General features: G+C 46.9%; 1 protein-coding gene across 1 annotated transcript in view; it reads left to right on the forward strand.

Moving 5' to 3' along the window:
• Positions 1 to 479: 479 nt before the first annotated feature.
• The window catches only part of MED12L (mediator complex subunit 12L), a 336,181-nt gene continuing 316,849 nt past the window's right edge, over positions 480 to 19,811 (forward strand). Inside the window, exons 1-2 of the mRNA XM_047100061.1 lie at positions 480 to 706; positions 1,571 to 1,794. Of these exons, the coding sequence (XP_046956017.1) occupies positions 1,696 to 1,794 (99 nt within the window). The 5' untranslated portion in view covers positions 480 to 706; positions 1,571 to 1,695. The remainder of the gene's footprint in view (positions 707 to 1,570; positions 1,795 to 19,811) is intronic.

The following is a 19,811-nucleotide window of genomic DNA, read 5'->3' on the forward strand; positions in this document are numbered from 1 at the left end:
TCCGGGCGCGCCTCCCGCGGGGTCCCTCGGGACCGGCCGGGCCCGCCCCCGCGGCTCCGGTCTCGCAGTGCTCGCGGCAGGTGGCCCAGCATCTCCGTGCCCACGCCCCGAAGCGAGCGGGGAGCGCGGGCGGGTTGGATGACCAAGGTCTCCCCTGGAGGATCGCCTCCCTCCCTCCACACGCCCGGCGCAGGTGAGGTTTCCGGCCCAGGCCACGGGGACAGCGACCCCGGGGAGAGGTCGTGGCGGACCGCGCGGCCCACGGCCGGGAGAGGGGTCCTGCGGGCACCCCCTCCCTAGCCCAGTTTCACCCCAGGACCAACCCCGGCTCCGGGGCCCGCGGGCTGCGCGCTCTGCGGCTGCGAAAACCCGGAGAGGCGGATCGGAGCGCGCTCGCAGCCAACTCCTCCGCGGTCCGGCCGCCGAGCTGGGCATGCTCAGTGCGGCCGCCGCGCCGCCGTCCGCCAACTCGGAAGCTCGCGCTCCCGGGCCGTGGGGGCGAGAACGCCGGCGGCGGCGAGCCGGCGTCGCCCGCCGCCCCCAGACAGTGGCAAACTTCGCGGCGTCCCCGGAGCTCGCCAGGACGAGACTGATATCTCACAAATAAAAACCAGTCCAGTCCCCCCATCCCAGCCCGAATCATGGAGGCTGTGGCCGCCGGAGTGCCGCCGCCGCCGGCCCCTGCCCACTAGCCGGGGACCAACAGGTAAACTGTTGGGGGTGGGGTGGGTGGGAGGAGGAGCTGCGGCCGGGGGGTGGCGGCGGGCTGGAGGAGCCCGAGACGCCCGCGGGCTGGCTGCCCCCGTCGGCGCTCACAGCCCTCCCTCCTTCCCCCTTTTCCCCAGCCCCTAGAGGGGCAGCAAAGGGTTAAATCGGCCCCGCGCCACCGTGAGCACGGCCCCCTCCAGCCGCCGCGACCGCCAGCAGCGCGCCTCGGCGTCTGCCCGGAGCCGCCGAGGGGACCAGAGCCTCGGATGCGCCACCGGAGCCCGGCAGGCGTCTAGGAGGCACCGGCCGCTTACCCCAGTCCGCATCCCTGCCTCCCAACCCTCCAGGCCTCTCTCCCACCGCCCCGGCCGGGTTCGCGCCCAGGTGGTGGGGTCTGCGGGGCGCGTAGCGGCGCGGGAAGGATCCCTGCCGTGGAAGAGGGGCGGGGGCGGGCTTCTCCGCAGTCTCTTCCCGGGGCTGGAGGGCCACCCTCACGTTGGGCGAGCACTCGAGCCACCCGCCTGGGCGCCAAGAAAAGTTTTTTTTTTTTTTTTTTTTTCCGCCGTGCCCTTCCCCCACCTCCCACCCCTTGTCCGGCTGGGGTGGGTTTGGGTCCATTGGTGAAAAAAGTCACACGTTCCCATCAGCTGCTCCTCCCCCTGGGGACAGGGTGGGGGGGGGGCGGCGGGAGGCAGGCGCCGCGGGAGACCCGGGCGGACCTCCAGCCGCTCCGCCGCCGCCACCGGAGCAGTGCGTCCCGGGGCTGAAGCGCAGCCGGGTGCCCGCCGAAGACTGCCCCCATCAGTGCGTGTCTGCGTGCCGGGCAGCGGCAGCATCCAACCTGCTTTATTCCTGCCTGCAGCGCCACAGCAAGCGAGCGAGGAGGGGGAGAGAGGGAGTCTGTCTGCAAAGTGCTGCTCCCTGGTGCTCAGAGGCGGCTGCTCCAGCTCCAACTCTCATTCATTTCGCCGGTTAACATGAGAGATCATGGCCGCCTTCGGGCTTCTCAGCTATGAGCAGAGACCGCTGAAACGCCCCCGGCTCGGGCCGCCCGACGTCTACCCGCAGGACCCCAAGCAGAAGGAGGTAAGGGCGCCGGCGGCCTCCCCCGCAACTGGGGCCGTGCTCCGCAGCGCTGACCCGGGGCCAAGTTGGCCCAGCGGGCATCGCCGGCGCGGCGGGGGGAGGGCTGTGGAGGGGGGCCGGGCGGCGGGGGCCGGGCTGAGGGGCTGGGGGGACCCCGGGCGGCGGAGACCCAGCGGCTGTCAGTCGCTGCGCTCCACTGGGGCGCTCGCTCTCCGGGTGCCGGGTCGCTTCCCGGTTACCGGGCCTTGCACGGCGCCGCTGGGTGCTTCACCGGGTTCCTCCTTGCCGAAACCCTCTTGCTTGCTCTCCCCCGCTTCTGCCTGCTTTATTTTTCTCCCCGCTGCTTCGGTAAATCCGCGTAAACTTTTTGAAAAATGTTGGAATGCAGCGCATCCGACACAGGTCTTACGTTTTGCGCCAGCTGAGCAGGGACGGTGGGGGGGGGCGGCGTGAGGGGGAGACCTTTTCTGTTCAAATTTTCCACTTGGGAGTGGAAGTCATATTTATCGAGGTGATAAATATTTAGCTGTTTGAACGTACTTCTTTCTGTATCCTCTTTTCCCTTAAAAAAATCAATATCAAGGGGAACCTGATTTTCGTCCCTAGAGGCGATTGGTTTAATTGCTGGAGGCTGTTTTGTATACGTAAAAGCAGACGGGTTACCTTGGAAGGGAAATATGTCCCGGGATTTCTTATTTATTTGAACGCAATTGGAGAAACCTTGACTCTTGCCTTAGGTACAGTAGCTTCAATGTCTAGAGTAACCATGACGTTTTATAACCATTTATGTGTTTGTCAGTAGTTAACAAGTAATTATGTAACAACTCTCCGGTTATAATGATCACCCTTGGCTACACAATTTGCCCAGGGATTTGCCTTTTTTTTTTTTTTTCTTTTTTCTTTTTAAAGATCACCTGCTACCCAGCTGTGCTTTCTGACTTTGCCAGCTGCAGCCCACCCCATCCTCTGTTTTCTTCGGCTAAAAACGAAGTGAGCACATTGCAGAACTTCTTTCTGGGAATCTGAAAACTCTCTATTAAAAGTTTGGAGGCCCACTGACATCACAGAAGCAGCTTTGTAAAGAAGGCGAGGAGGGGTCCTTAAGACTTCCTTTTTGATAAATGTATCTATTTCAGTAATAAAGGAAGAATGCTTGCTCAGGTTAAACTTCTGTTAATGTTTCTGAAAAATAAGGAGTGGCAATTCCTTTTAGAGGCATAAGCACATTAAGTATGTTTGAGAATCCTTGGAGTAAATCAGTTTGAAGCTGGGAAGGTTTTACAGGTGGTTCTCAGTTGAGGCTTAACACTGAGGATGGTTTGAAGAGATCTGGCCGATTCTTCCGCTCCCTGTTCTCCCTGGGGGCTACTCCCACCCGGAATAAAGTTAAGTGTTAAGGACTACAAATAACAGACACTAAGAACCAACTGTAATGAAAATTAGTAACTTAAAAAAACATCAGTGCCAGGAAATTTTTAAAGTTTTGGTGGGGACAGGAATACTGATCGGCCGATCTTTCTCATCTCGTAATTAATGTCTTGTCACATTTTCCAGAAGGCAGCGTAATTAATAGCATCTCTCTAGTTACGGCCTGGTCGTCTGGGATGCCAGGTGGGCGTGTTAAGTGTTTATTCCTCAGGTCAGTGCTCATTTAGGATTGGGGGCCCTGTGATTCTGGAAAAAATAAAATTTTGGATTTTAGGATTTTACAACATTTTATGGCATTCTAAAACTGGAAGTGACCTTAGAGTCTATTTTATGTAACTTCCTTTTGACAAAGTGAAACTGAGGCCCAAGAAGGTTTGCCTGACTTAATCAAGGTGTATGATAGAGAAGCAGAGGATTTGGACCACGAAACCAGTCTTGTGTCAAGACTAATACTGTGTTAATGATTTATGCTAAATTGTGTGGTTCTGATACTACTCCCTTTCCCCCAAGACAGCCAATATTTCATCTCTCTGGAGCAGAGTCAGAGTTACATGTGACTGTAGCCAAATTTGAGTACAATATGGAACAGGTGCTTGGCTGTTCTTGCGTGGTGATGTGGTGAACAGTGTTTCATAGGCTGCAGTTACTTATGTACTGACTCAAGATTTTTACCCTATCCCTGTATCACCTGTACTTTTATTCTAATATTTTCTTTTTTTTTTTTTTTAAATTTTTTTTTTTAACGTTTATTTATTTTTGGGACAGAGAGAGACAGAGCATGAACGGGGGAGGGGCAGAGAGAGAGGGAGACACAGAATCGGAAACAGGCTCCAGGCTCTGAGCCATCAGCCCAGAGCCTGACGCGGGGCTCGAACTCACGGACCGCGAGATCGTGACCTGGCTGAAGTCGGACGCTTAACCGACTGCGCCACCCAGGCGCCCCTCTAATATTTTCTTTAAGTTAATTTTTAAGAAACTTTTTTGTTTTCTAGGCAGCAATACGCATGAAGCCATGGATTCGCATATACATATATAATGCAAAATTTGTAATCAAATTGTTATATGTAGACATTAAATTTTTATTTGCTGGGTATTCAATATATGATTGTACATAATAAAACAAGCCTTATAACTATTGAAACTTCTAAAAGTTTATCTCTGCATTTAAGACCGTTGTTGTGTTCCATCAGAGATATGTGTGCCACGCTGTGGGAAGTGCTGATTTAATGAAGGAAGTATGGGCTTCCAACTTGGGCAGACCTGGATTTGGGTTCCGGTTCAGCCTCTTTGCAGTTGTGTGGCCTTGGGCAAGTTGCATAACTTCTCATTTGTAAATTAGTATAATTGCTCTATTCAGAAAACCTTCAAAACCCTGGCTACATTTGTGTGAGAAAAACCCTCCTCCTGGTGGAAGCTATTCTCATTACTATAGCTGTAACTTTTATTATTGTTAACGAGTGGTGGTAGTGTTCTGGAGAACAGCTCCTGGGAGATAGGATGGAACCCTTGAATGAAGGTCCCCTAAGGAGAAGCAGGGTCGGGTGGGGAGAGCTGGAGGCTTTAACCTGCTTGATTGAGAGCTTGCCTGTGCATCAGCGCTCCACAGGACTTTATTCTGTGTTGTGTTATAGTACTTTGTCTTTTGGAAACCGATTGTCCTCAAGCCTTGAGACAGAATCGGAAAACTGAGAGTCATCCTTGATTTCCCTTTCTTCCTTATCCTCCATAACTCATCTATCAGGACATCTTGTCTGGTCCAGTTTCCAAATATATTTCCAATCCATCTGCTCCTCAGTTTCACTAATATGCTCGACTTCCTTTCTGCTTCAGGCTGACTTTTCTCTGCTCCTGGGCTCATACACACGGTGATCGGTCTGCCTGGACACTTGTCTGCCCATCCATTCCTAACCCCCCCCCCCCCCCCCCCCCCCCCGCCCCTTCCTCCCTGCTCTTCTCACTTTAGCCTGTGGTTAGGAGGGTAGGCTCTGGAGCCCGTCTGGCTGGGTTTGAAACCTGGCTCTGCTATTTACAGACTCCATATTCTCCCCATGCCTCAGTATCCCCTCTTGTAGAGTGGGGATGCGAATATGCTGTCTACTCCATAGTGCTGTTGGAAGATGACATGGGTAATGGCACGTAAAGAATTTAGACTAGAGTCCGGCATAGATTTGACACCCAAATACGGTCAGAGTCTGCCTCTTCATCTTTCAGGTCTCAGCCCAGTGACCTTCTCAGAGGCCTTTTTGGTATAAGCATGTAGTTTGTAATTTTGCATTTATTTGTATGCTGCCATTCCCCACTAAAGGGTCAATTTCTTGAGGGCACGGATGAGGGCTGTTTTAAGCATCACTAAAGTACCTGGCACCTAGTGTAGGATCCTCGGATCCTGAGGGCATGCATTCTTGGAATGTATGAATGAAAGTGGGAATGAATGAATAAAAAGAGGAAATCTGGTGATTGAGGGGTGTTAGGGACAGTCTAGTTTAACGGAGAAATTATCCTTGACTCCTAACCTTGGGGGTGACAAGGCTGAAAGCTAAATTAAACCCTAGAAGTAGGAAGGAAGAGGAGTTTACTCTGGGGTGGAAGAGGCCGAAACAGCTGAATAGTGTTTTCAGGAAGTCAAATTAGTGAGAAAAACAGTTTGGGTCAGTCGTGAGATTTCCAGGCATGAAGACCCGTAGAGCGACCCCCCCCCCCCCGGCAGGGGAGATTGGGGTGCGGTGGGAACGGTCTGGTGTGCAGTGCAGAGACTGCTCAAGGACAAGTACAGTAAAACTTGGGGAAGGAGCAGGGAGTTAACGAAGGTGGGTGGTGGGTGGTGTCTGCATGTGGATAGCCCAGAACAGCTGTTCTCAAACTTGACCTCTCCTGATCACCTGTAGGGGCTTGTTACAAACTGATGGCTGGGTTTTTCCGATCCTGTAGTTCTGAGCCAGGGCTCAACAAGATGCCTGGTGATCTGATGGCTGCTGGTCGAGTCCCCGCTCTGGACCCTGACCCAGAGCGATGACATCCACTTCTGCAGAGGCTAAAGAGTTCTTTCTGCCTGATGCAGGTAGGGCAGGACTAGGCATCTGGTATGGCTAACATTGAGGGAGTTTGGTTTAGCAGCCGGCTCAGCCGGGGTCTGGTGGGCTTTTCTCAGAAGTCGTGTCCTTTCGTACATCAAAGACAAGTCAGGAAGTCTCAGTCCCCCTCCAATGGCTTTCCATTACTCTTGGAATAAAACACAGACTCTTGACCTAGGCCTTCAAGGCCCTACCATCTGGTCCTTGCTCACTTCTGCAACCACTGCTGGTAGCTAAACCACCTGGCTTTGAGTTCTGGCCTCGTCACTTACTACCTTTTTGACTCCAGTCTCATTTGTGGAATGGGTTTCATGTTTGTTCCTACTACATGGGGTTGTTGGAAAGATAAAATGAGATTTGAACCATGTCTGGCACATAGTGCACAGTTCAGGCCACTACTGTTGGGATTACCTCTTCCTTTTTAAAGGATCCCAGGACTTCCAGTATATTTATAATATCCATAAGACCCTGCCCTTTTAGATCTGGCCTCTAGGCTTTGAGTCACCCCTTCCTGACTTGCTCATTCTCCCCTTGGCCGTGCAGTGGGACCACATGGGTGGGCTCTCTCCTTCCAACAGGCTCAAGTCTTTTGTGTCTATGTTCCTGTCCCTGACTGCCCCTGCAATCGTGTTTCCTGTCATTTGGCTCTTAGAGACTCCCTCCTTGTAACCCATCTTTGCTCATCCTTGCTAGCCCATTATCTTGTGTTAATAGGTTTTGCAGTGCTGGTTACTGTCTGAAATGGTTGCTGATTTTCTCCATGGTCTTCCACATGAGAAGTAGACTGCATGAGAGTGGAGTCTTGTCTGTGATGTTTACAGTTTTGAGCTGCATAGTGCCTGGCATTAGACTAGATGCTTAGTAAATAGTTCTTGCAGAAATTAATAAAATGCAGAAAGAATTTTTTTTTTTAACGTTTATTTATTTTTGAGACAGAGAGAGACAGAGCATGAACAGGGGAGGGGCAGAGAGAGAGGGAGACACAGAATCTGAAGCAGGCTTGAGACTCCGAGCTGTCAGCACAGAGCCCGACGCGGGGCTTGAGCTCATGGACTGTGAGATCATGACCTGAGCCGAAGTCGGATGCTTAACCGACTGAGCCACCCAGGCACCCCAGAAAGAACTCTTAACAAGCAGTTGTATTTATAACATCTAACTGCCCCAATGCTTGTTTTATTTTGGCAAACCCTGCTTGCTTGTTAGCATGTAAAACTCTTAAAACACATTAAATGGTTATTGTAAAGACAGCTGGGGAGGTGGGGGTGAGGGGAGGTGAAAATGTGTTTCTTTATAATCTATGAGAGGGAGGATGTTGATGAAGTTGCCTAGGAAGAGAGGACTGGTTGACCAGTTGCCTGGGGGACCATAAGAGAAGGTTAGGGGAAAAGCTTCCTTCTGAGATTAATTGGCTGCCTGCATGGCCCCATCATAGACCTCCCTGAATACCAGCGTTCTGGGAGGAATATCTGTATGTTTAACTCTGGTCTCATGAGACTCTTAGGCCAGAATCAGTGTAGGAAACACTGGGCCAGAGGCCCTGCTGCTTCCTGCTACTTACAGAAGTTTTGCTACCCAAACTTTGTGGCCAAAGAGTAGGAACCCATGTGGCTGTCATTTCTCAGTGTCTGCTAACACCTGCAGCAGAATCGTCAAAGATGCTTGTTAAACATGCAGATATAATGCCCCACCTAAGACTTGCTGAGTCAGAATTTCTGGGAAGGAAGCTGAGGAATTTGCATTTTAAACAAGCTTTCCAGGTGATTCCTAAGTATATTGTTTGAGAACAGTTGCTTTAGTTTGTGTGTTTATCTGTAGAAAATGTTGTAAACCAGACCCCCTCATTTACTACCTGCTTCCCACTATTTCATGTCTTAGAATCTTTAGACAAATATACCACTTGAAGTATTAATACCTTTTGTTAGAAAATAGTGAGAATGAGTTTAGCCACTACCCTCCTCCACCCCCAAAGTTCTGTTCTAATGACCATGGTTTCCAGCATAGGCTTGTTTCCTATCTGCTGTACACGGTTTATAGCAGAGTGGAATGCCCTGCCTTGCCCTTGAAGTATCCACAGCCCCCTCCTGTGTGCACTTGGCTAAACTGGGGCATAGGGGAGCAGGTCTTGCTTTGTCCACGAGGATGTTCTTTGACCTTGTTTGGGGCAGCTGAGTTTTATGTTTGACTGTGGGCCTGGACTCTAAACTGGGCTCTTTAGGGACTCATGTAAAACCATTAATTTCTGGTGCAGCCGCTGTCCGTTGTTAGCCTGTCGGGTTTTTCACTTAGGCTGGTGACTGTGGTGATGACATGTGAAGTTCAAGGACCACAAAGTGAGGTCTGGAAGGCAAACTGTGTTGGGTGAGCACTAGGTAGGAGAGGATGAGGATGAACAGAGTCCTAGGATTGTAGTTGAGCAGGTGCCTTTTGTAGGTGTGTGCATATACACATGAAAACAAAGCAGAAGCAGGAGGAAGTAAGTGGAAGTGGAAACTCCCAAGAATTGTGATGTATTTCTTCTGCACTTCTCCCTTAATGAAGTTCTGAATCCCACTTGTGAGGCTTCTTGACAGACTAGGAAGGAAGTAGAGAAGTTGGAGGGGTCTGTAAGAATGAACACGATTAAAGTTCTCCTTAGCAGCGTTCTCTGAGCAGCGGTGAAAGGAGCTAGTTGACTTAGCCTGGGGAAAAGCTGACCTCAGGGTGTGAGTGGGGAAAGCCACGTGGAGGGAAGAAGTCCAAGGGCAGTGTGGAGGGAGGTGTCTACCTCCTACACATTCCTCCCTGAGAAGGGAACATGAAAACACTTGACTTCTAATTGTCTTTAGATAATGTCTGAAGCTGGCGATGGTGAGAAGAAAGTTCATTATATTCTCTTTTTGTGTTTTGGGAAATTTACATAATAAAGAAAAATGTCATTATATTACAAAATAGCATGATTTCTACCTAAAAATTTATGTCTACATAATATAGAAGGATTATCACCCACGGGCAAACAGTTGTTATCTCTCAAGGATGGGATTAGAGGTGATTATTTTCTTTTTGTACTAATATTTATTCCAAACTATAAAGATAAATGTGTACTGCTGTTGTCATTGGAGGAAATGACTTAGTAATTAGGTAACTTTGGTTGGGTTTACAGGAGTGGGTCTTTGTTGTTGGTTCCAAACTAAGATAGAACTCCTTCAGCTGATGCATAGGCAGAGGGGTCTGGGAGGGTGTAGATTTATATATGTACACATCTGATGTCACCAAAAGTGTGGTGAGGTTGGGGTTAGGGCTGTTTGTGTGAGCATTCCAGCTCTGTCCACCACTTGAACTGTGTGATTTGGATTGCTGTGTCATTTTCCTCACCTATCAGTTGGGGAGAATCCCTAATCATCTAGATTGTTTTATTAATTCATTTTTTATTTAAAACTTTTAAAAAATGTTTGTTTCTTTTTAAGAGAGCGAGCAAGACAGAGCGTGAGCAAAAGAGGGGCAGAGAAAGAGGGAGACACAGAATCTGAAGCAGGCTCCAGACTCTGAACTGACAGCACAGAGCCCGGGACAGAACTTGAACTCATGAACCACAAGATCATGACCTGAGCAAAGTAGGATGCTTAACCTACTGAGCCACCTAGACGCTCCTATTTTTTTTTTGAGGTTTGTTTATTGAGAGAGAGATGCGAGGAGAGAGAAAGAATGAATCCCAAGCAGGTCCCATGCTGTCATTGCACAGCCGGACTCAGGGCTCCATCTCACAAACCATGAGATCATGACCTGAGCCCAATTCAAGATTGGGACGCTGAACTGACTGAGCCACCTAGGCACCCCTCATGTACATGTACATTGTTTTAAATGTGAAGGAGCATGGGGCACCTGGGTGGCACAGTTGGTTGAGCATCCAACTTCGGCTCAGGTCATCTCACAAAGTACATGAGTTTGAGCCCACATCAGGCTCTCAGCTGTCCCCGCAGAGCCCACTTCAGATCCTCCGTCCCCCCCCCCCCCCCCCCCCGCACTGTCTCTGCCCCTCTTATGCTTGTGCTGTCTCTCAAAAATTAACCTTAAAAAAATGTGAAGGAGCGTCATAAACTTAAATTGTTACCAACTGTTGAGGTATAAATTCAGTGTGCTGGAGCAGGCACGTACCAACTGATGATTAAAATGTTAGGACTTAGATTAGCTGGTTCATATATTGGTAACTTGAACTTTGGCATAATGGGAGTATTTACACCAAGGAAATGGGCAAATGTTACAAGTTAGGTTTTTTTTGTTTTGTTTCTTTAATGTTGTTCTTTGAGGGAGAGAGCTTGCACAAGCGGGGGAGGGGCAGAGAGAATCCGAAGCAGGCTCCAGGATCTCAGCTGTCGGCACAGAGCCAGATGCGGGGCTCGAACTCAGAATCTTGAGATTGGCCTTAGCCAAAGTTGGACACTTAACCAACTGAGCACCCAGGCACCCCTCCCATCTCTCCATTTTTTAAAGGTAGTTGTTAAACATTTATCAGCATACTATTTGGGTGTGTTTGTACTTGGCACTTTGTTGACTACTTGATGATTATTCTCATCCTGGGATTCCCTTATCTGCTACCTACAAATTTTTTTTCAAAGCCAGACCCTCATTTACTTACCTAACCTGTCTTGCAGCTTGGAGTGAGCATATGACTTAATTTTGGCTAAAGAGAGTTAATGGAAATCTACCTTAGGACTTCTGCAGAAGAATTTTTTTCTCACTGAAAAAAGTGTAGGCACAGGAGGAGCTGACCTCTCTTAATGCTCCAATAGCTCCTTAGTTTTCTATCTTTGGGAAAGTAATTAAAGGGTATGATTGTTGGAGCTAGGGCATCTGTCTTGTGACCAAGAGGCAACAAGCCTAGGAATGAAAAGCCAACACATGAGGAGGCAGTTGAGTGGCTTTATGAAATTGTGAAGCTACTGAACTGACTTTAGGACCACCTCTCCCTGGACTTGTTAAGTAATCAAGCCATTATGGACCAGTTGTCAATTTGCTGCAGCTAAAAGCATTCTCATGTTGTCATGGTAGTTTTCATTTATATATTGGCACCTGGAATAATCACAGTGTGAGCCCTTCCTTTTGTTTGTTTATTATTTATTTTCTCTCTCTCCAGAGAATGCTCATCCCCAAAGTCTCCTACTCTCTGGCTTAATGGGTATATATAGCAAGGGACAGAGAGCGCCTGTGTCTTGTCTGTTAGGCAGTAAGTTTTGCCCCATGCCTATCAGAAGCTTAGAGGAAGTGGAAATGGCTTCTTCATTTATTTCCATCTGTGTCAGAAAGTGTTTAGGCAGAAGGAAGAGCCCTGACCTCTTTTGTTTGGAGGGAAAGATTCTATGGATCTATAGCATTTTTGGGGGAAACATGTTTAGAGCTAGAAGGGAACTTAGAGATGGGTTGCTCTCATTTAATAGAAAAGGAAATTGAGTCCCAGGGAGGTTAAAGTGACTTGTTAAGGCAGATCTGGGCCAAGCACTTGTGTGCCCTGATTTGTTCTTGCAACTTTTCTTGGCCTCCCTTAGGTACACAGTCTTCGCTTCTGGTAAACACCCTCACGTTGTCCTGGCAATGAAAATTACTCTGCATTTGGGGGCACCTAGTATCTCTGTGAGAGCTGGGGACTGTTTAGTTCACCATTTGATCTTAGAGCTTGCCAGAATCATTATTGGGGTCTCTGGGCAGAGAGAAGAATACTCTGGAAGTTCAGGCACCCTGTGTTTTTTGGTGGAAGGTTCCCAGCGTATCTATGGCCTCTGGTGTAGATGGCTCTGGCATTGGCATTGATGGGCTCTGCGTGTTCTTGGCTGAGATACTCTTATTTCTGGGTAAGCTCTGTTAGAGATATAGACAGGTGTACCAGTTGCCTGCTTCCAGGGAGCACACTTGTGTTCTATATAAATGGATCCCCCTTAGTTATGACCTGCTGTGGCCTTGAGGAGAATTTCACCCTCTCGGTTTTATTTTCCATGTTTTGAGGGAAGCGTTGCTGTATATATATGCATGCCAAACAAATTGAGCCATTATTATTGAGCACTTTGTAGGCCCTTTGCCAGCCGGGAGGGTAGGGCCTAAAACTTCTTGCCTATGTTCCCGGCTTTGAACACAGCACCTGGCCCCTACCTAGGACTCAAACTTTTTTCTATGAGTAAATGGGACAATAAACAAATGGTAGGAGCATTGGTCCTGGACCCCCAAAGACTTCAGTATAGGGTAGTGGTTTTCATTTGAGAGTGATTCCCCCTTCCCCTAGGGGAAATTGGTAGTATCTGCAGAACTTTGGGTTGTTATAACTCTGTGTGGCCAAGTGCATATATATACATGCTGCTACTGACATCCAGTAGGTAGAAGCCAGGACTGTTTGTGACCTTCTCTAATACTTTGCCCCCACCAAGGATTATCTGGCCTTAAATGTCAGTAGTTCCAAGGCTGAGAAACCCTGGTCTACAGGAAGTGATAGACCTGTAACTCAGGAATACAATGTTTCAGATACTCTTTGAGAGGAATGTACAAAGTCCTGTGGAAACAGGTGGGAGTGACTCTTTTTTTTTTTTTTTTTTTTTGTTTTTGATGGGACCTACTATAGGAGATTTTTGAGTCTGGGACTTGAAGGATGTGTAGGAGTGGATGGGGCTGAGGATGTGGAAGAAAATTAATTTTGGGGTAGAGGGAGCAGCTTGTGCAAAAGGCCAGAAGGAATGTGGGATGGGCTGTGGGCTTTGGGCCTGAGGCGTGGTGTGGGATATGCTGGGGGAAGCTGGGTTGGAGTGGGAGAGAAAGGTGAGATCAAGTTACGGGGGCCTTTGCTGTGTTAAGGCGTTTGGATATTATAGCGGGGGTGGTGAGGTGCCGTTCCAGGGTGTGAAGTTAAACGGATGAGACTGAGATGACTAATGTTTGCAGTTTGAGGGGACAGTGGCTCTGAGGGTCTTATTGAGGCAACAAGACTGAGTAGCCAGGTGGTCACTGACATTCCATGTCTGGGGGTGGATGTATTATTTTCTTGCAGCTTCCATAACAAGTTTCCACAGACCAGGTGGCTTAAAATAATGGAAATGTATTCTCTCGCAGCTTTGGAGGCCACGAGTCCAAAGGGAGTGTTGGTGGGGTTGCGCTCCCTTTGGAGGCTCTAGGGGAAGATCCTCCCTTTCCTCTTCTAGTCTCTCTTGGCCCCAGTGTTCTTGGCTTCTTTGTGGACATCTCAGTCTGATTTCCACGTGGCCTTTTCAGTGTGTGTCTCTTGGTTGGGTGTGCCTTAAATGGACACTCGTTGCTGCATTCAGGGCCTACCTGGGTAATCCTGGATGATCTCATCTCAAGATCTTTAACATAATTACATCTGTAAAGACCCTTTTCCAAAATAAGATAACATTTACAGGTTCTGGGATTTGATGTGGGTATCCTTTAGGGGTCTGTTTTTTTGGCCAACAGGGCTTGAGAAGAAGGAGGAGAGGATTTAAGAGATTATTTCGGTGGCAGAATTGATAAAGTGGATGTGTGAGGTAAAAGATAGGAGTACAAGAATATACCAGCATTTTTAGCTTAGATTAGTGGTTCCCACACTTTCTGATCTTAGGGTCCCTTTATAACCTTAAACATTATTGAGAATCCCATAGAGCTTTTGTTTGTGTAGGATATACTTGAAATTTATTTTATTAGAAATTAAAACTGAAAAATTTTAAAAATATATATCCATTTAACTGCAATAATAAACCAGCATCTTGTTAAAATGTTTTTTATGAACAGTAACTTGTTACAGTTACAGTAAAGTAACTGTTACTGCAGTAACTTTTACGTTTTTGCAAATCTCTTTAATGCCTAGATTCTCAAATCTAGTTCTCCATTCAGTCTTTTATAATATGTTGTGTTGAAAGATATGAAGGAGATTAGGCCTCACGTGGATGTGTAGTTGGGAAGTTCTTGGGAACCACAGAGGACTTGAACCTGGAGTCCACTGGCTCACACAGTTGGGTAAGTCGATCGATGGTGGTCCCAAAGCCATCATGCCATAGGAAACAAAAGAACTTGTTTATTTTTTTTCCAAGGGTGGTGAAGGTGGGGATGGAGAGAATGAGAGCATTTCTGAATGTTTTCAGTTTGAGAGAACTCTTGGGATTCCAGGTTGAAATGTATAGTAGCTGAAGCTGGAATTACGGATTTGGGTGTGTTATGTGTGTAGATATTTCAAGTCATGGCTGCGATTACCTGTTGAGTGTGCAGAGATGGAGAAGTGGGCTTAGGATGGAACTTTTCAGGGCTGTCCATCCTGAAGAGGGCACTTGTTAAGGAGATGGGTATGGAGTGATGGGTGGCCCAAGGGGAGAGGTAACATAGGGTGAGGTTCCAGCTATGTTGGTGGCCTCTTAGTTTAGCAGTTTCTCACCTCAGGACCTTTGCACATGTGCTTTCTGCTGTCTGGTTGCCTTATTCTCTTCATCACTGAGAAGTGCTTGTTTTCTCCTCAACACTCAATGCCATTTGTGTTTGATTTGTTTCTTATCTGCTCTGTCTCCCAACCAGTAGAAGTTCCATGAAGCAGGGACCATGTCTGTTCCCCCCCCCCCCATCTCCAGAAGTCAGGAGAGGGTCTGGTGTATGGTAAAAGTTAAATACCTATGTCTTGACAGGATCTGGCAAACCAGACAGTCATTATTCAGCCAATGGTTATTAGAAGCCTGGTACAGGGCATGGGGATACCAGGAAGTGTAAGACATGGTTTCTACCCTTGAGGGACTTTGGAGGGGTGATACTCCTGTACACTGGGTGGCAAAGTCACAGAAAGTTTTAGTGGGGTGGTGGCAACAAATGAGGGAGGGGTCAGTTTTTGTGAGGGATTAGAAGTCTTCAAGGAATGGGGATGTTTTCCGGATGACAAGGCCTTCTGGGCAGATGGTATGAGGAAAGGCACAGAGATGGGAAATAGGACATGATCTTCAGGTCAATTGCAAATAGTTCACTAAGGTGAGAGTATATTCAGTCAATAAGCTGAACATGCCTATAGATTTTTTGGGAGATTGAGAGAGAAGTAGATCTTGAAACTACCGGAGAGAGAGGGGTATCTGCTGAGTGAGACGGACTTTGTCCTGGGGCCAGGGGATTGAGGTCCCAAGGGGAGGGACACCTTATGCGTGGTGTTACAGATTACTGCCTCTGAGAAAGGAAAGGAGGCAGGACTTATCTGGGGCTTGCTGTTTATCCTGAATTTTCTACAGGCATTTTCAGAGTCAGTTTTAATGTGCGAAGATTTTCCTCAGCAGGAACAAACTTAGCCTTCAACCCACATCCAGCATGCCACAGTTTAGCTATGCAAATGCTGCCTTATTGTCAATTAAAATTTGGTAGAATTTGCTGCTTTCCTCTTCCAGCCATTTCATTCATGGATTAATCTAATGAGGTTGTTGAGATTAGGACCATTTGAGGCATTGGCAACAGTGAAGAACTAATAAAAATGTATTTTGTCTGAAGTGTCATTGGGATTTTTTTTGCTAAGATACTGGTTTACGTAGAAGCATGGAGGCCCTATCAAAATTATGTCCAAGGCATTGCTAAATAATTTACCTTTCTCCTGAGTTCTGTGAGGAAGATTAGTATTGACATAACTCAGTTGTTTTTGTTTTTATTTATTCTATTTTATTTATTTTTTAGAGAGGGAATGAGCATGTGAGCATGTGCGAGCAGGGTAGGGGCAGAGCGGGGGAGATAGAATCCCAAGCAGGCTCCACGCCCGGAGCCCAGAGCCCCGAGCCCCATGCGGGGCTCTGTCCCAAAACCCTGGGATCATGACCTGAGCCAAAATCAAGAGTCGGATGCTCAACTGACCGAGACATCCAGGCACCCATTTTTGTTTTTCTTTTTCTTTTTCTTTTTTCTTTTAAAGCTTCACACAGTGCTGTGTTGGCAGTATGGAAAATACTTTTGGGGTCAGAGCTGTTTTTACTCCTTGGTCAGTTTTAGACTAAATGTCAGCTCCCTCTTGAAAAAAAGATTCTTTATGAATTGGAGATACTATTTACATTTTGACTACTCACATGAAATCTGCTTTTAAGTCATTATTAAGTAATCAAAATGTTTTTGAAATTATATTTTCATTTACTTAGTACTTGATATATACCTCCCACTGTGCTAGGTGATGTGGGGGTGTAGAAAAGAAATAGAAGTCTGCTTCTGTCCCCTCTAGAACAGTGCTTCTCAAAATATCTGTGTTGAGGGACCAGTTTTTTTTTTAATTAATTTTCAATCTGTTGCAGACTGATAGAAATATGATTAAAATGAATTACTAGAAAAATACAGCTTGAATGTAGAGGCAATGTCAAATTGCTGTAAAATTTTCCAAACACTTTTAGTTTTTGCATCTTTCTTTTTGAGGGCCAGTAACAGCTATGGACCACACTGAATAGCACTGCTCAAGAAATTAACATCTGGGGGCTCCTGGGAGGCTCAGTCAGTTAAGCATCCATCCGACTCTTGGTTTTGGCTCAGGTCATGATCTCACGGTTTGTGAGTTCGGACCCCACACCGGGCTCCGTGCTGACAGTGTGGATGGAGCCTGCTTGGGATTCTCTATCTCCTCTTCTCTCTGCCTCTCCCCCACCCACACTGTCTCTGTCTCTCTCAAATAAATAATCTCCAATAAATATTTTAAAAAAAGAAATTAATGTCTGGTTCACTGACCCACATAAAACATTTGAAAATGACGGGTGTATGAATTTATTGTAAAATCGAGGAATAATCCATATATTCAGTGGGGTGTATAAAGTACCACATTATATCATGATAGCTAGTGTTGATTGTGTTGGTTATCCTGAGTGCTTTACAGATTTGGTTTTATGCCAGCCTCACAAACCCCTCTGAGGTGGGTATTGTTAATCTTCTTATAGATGAAGAAACTGAGGCATTGGGTGGGAGGTGGGCTTACTTAACTTGCTTGAGGTCGGTTAGCTGCATAATGATGGAGTTGGGAGCTGGACTTCTGAGCCCATGCTGTAAAACTATTATCTATATATAGTGAGGCTAAAAATGCTGCATGAGTTCAGAAAAGAGAGGATTGGAATGCTTGGAGGTTTCAGTGGAGGAAGCAGGGTGTGAAGGGCAGGATGTGAATGAATGGGGACAGGTTGCACCCTTTCATAAGAAAAAGCTGAAGGTGGGATGAGTATTGAGGTACAGGGGAAGAGAGGGTTAGTGCCTCTGAAGATCAGTCTTGGAGACCTGGCGGGTGGGGGTGGGGGGGTTGGTGAGGAGCTCACACGGTCCTGCTGTCAGATTTATCTCACTAGCTCATGCCTAATAAATCTGGTGGGAGTCGGGGAGGCTGCGAGGGAGGTGGCTGTAGTAACCAAAGCATGAAGTAAAAAGAGCCCCACTGATCAGGGCTTTAAATAGGACTGGAGAAGAAGAATTGGCAGTTGGTGACAAATTGGTCAAAAGAAATGAGAGGAATGTGGAAAACACTCAGATTTCTTGGACACTGTTCAGCTACGATGGTAGGTCCTGTTGCTGGAGGACCTCAAAGTGACAGTTTTGTGCTGTCTTTAGTGATACATATGATGGATATCTAGAATTACTTGATTGCCAAGTGTAGTGAATATTCAGACTCCCTTACCCATTCACCCTTTGACTTCAGGCTTGAACTGGTTTACTAAAAGGACCTGTGGAGCTGTGGTTTATATACTACCTGTCCCGTGCTTTAAATCTTGCCTTTGTTACCTGTTGTTCACCTCCTCTTGGGCTACTTTAGTGGTGGTTAATCACCAGAATTGCTTGGAAGGTTGGCTAGGCTCCTTGGAAGAAGTGGGAATGAGTAATCCTCCTGAAAATAAAAAGGGTGGAGGCTGAGAGAGATTAACAGAGGTTAACTTTCAGACAACATTTTCAGAGGTGGACCCAGGGACATTTGTTTACTTGGCTCAAAATAGCAGGTTAGCCTCTCTTTTTCCCAGTAATTGACCTAAAACAAATGGACAAAATTGCCACCATTACCAACAACAAAGAGAAACTCCCAGTCTCTCTCCCTTCTTTTTGAGGCAGAAAGAACGGTGATGTGCAGTGTCACTTTGATTTTTCCTATACCCAATTTATCCCTATGACCTGGGAAGTTTTTCTTTATGGATTAGCAATTCATTTGGTAGAAATTGCACAACACTCCTTCCTATAGGTGTGTGCCTAGCATGGGGTCGGGGATGTCATTAGGTGTGGGGTAGAATGATAAACAAAAAGGGTCAGGTTAGGGGGTAAGTGTGAATCACTTCACTGGCCGGTTAACTTCAGAGGACAGAAACCATGACTTGTGTTATGTTCTCTGCCCTCAAGTCACCTAGCACAGTGGGAGGCAGACTCAGTGCTAAGTGAAAAATAGGATTTACAGGAAGAGTTTACTGGAGATGTGATCACAGTGTAAGAACTGCATGGGATTGTGACTTACCTGAGCAATGGGGGCTCTAAAGGCAAAACTACCTTTTGAGGCTGGCTTCAATACAATTTTGGGTGGGATAAACTACTGGACACCTCAAGTCCTCTTTTCTCCTTTATGATTATGCAAATCTAAAAGTTCAAGTGTTTTTCTCAGGCAGTTTTCTTACAGAATTTCTGAGAGTTACATACAGGTGTTTGATATTGGAAGATGACGTACATTTGAGTGTGATTTGAATGTGAATTAATGGATACAATTATTTAGATAAGAGTGGAGTAAATGCTAAGTATATTTAGATACAATTTGAATCAAAGACTCTCCCACTTTAAAATGGGGAGGGACTGCCTTACTAGGGCACTTATGGGGAGGGGGAGGGCTTTCATCATGGGGAATCCACACCTTTGAGAACTGCATGTGTTCAACACATCATCCTTGGTGGATATTTCCATCCAGTTCATTGGCAAGTTACTGAGTACCTGGTCATGTGTATGATTTGGGCCTATATGTGCTGGCCATACAAATGATTCAAGTGTTACCCTGCTGAGTGTCTGACGTGATTGTCACCTATTCTTTACAACAGGCATGTGAGGTCGGTGGAGATATGTCCATTTCACAGAAAAGGGAGCCTGGATTCCTTCCAATTTAGGTTTGTTGGAACCACACTGTTCTCAAAGATGTCATTGTCTTGGGGAACACATTGCCCCTACCAGGACCTGGTCCTCACGTGGCCACTTAAGCATTTCACTTCTGTTCACCTTTTGGCCTCAAGTACTCACCTTATAAAATGAGGACCTATCCTGCCTAAGCCACTGGTTTATGAAGATCAACATGAATGTGCTACTTAATGGCCAGGGATTTTCTTTTGTACTCTTTTTGCCTGCTACTGTGTACAGGTGTGAAGGATTTGCTGTTTTGTGTTGAGATCCTAGTCTTTGATTTCTTGTGGGTCCCCATAGTTACTGATTGATGGCCTGCAGGTGTGGTTTGGATGGGGTAAATATTAATAGCAATGTAGATGAGGGTGGAGGTAAAGAGCTGAGTTTCAGATGCGGCTTTGATGCAAATATGGCCCTGGTGTTGGAGACATTGGTGAGAGTGGAGGAAGTGCTAGGTTG

This window comes from Lynx rufus, unplaced genomic scaffold, assembly GCF_022079265.1.
Source record: "Lynx rufus isolate CCGP_SWC_20201006 ecotype Redwood Valley unplaced genomic scaffold, mLynRuf1.p SCAF_5, whole genome shotgun sequence".
Classification (NCBI taxonomy): domain Eukaryota; kingdom Metazoa; phylum Chordata; class Mammalia; order Carnivora; family Felidae; genus Lynx; species Lynx rufus.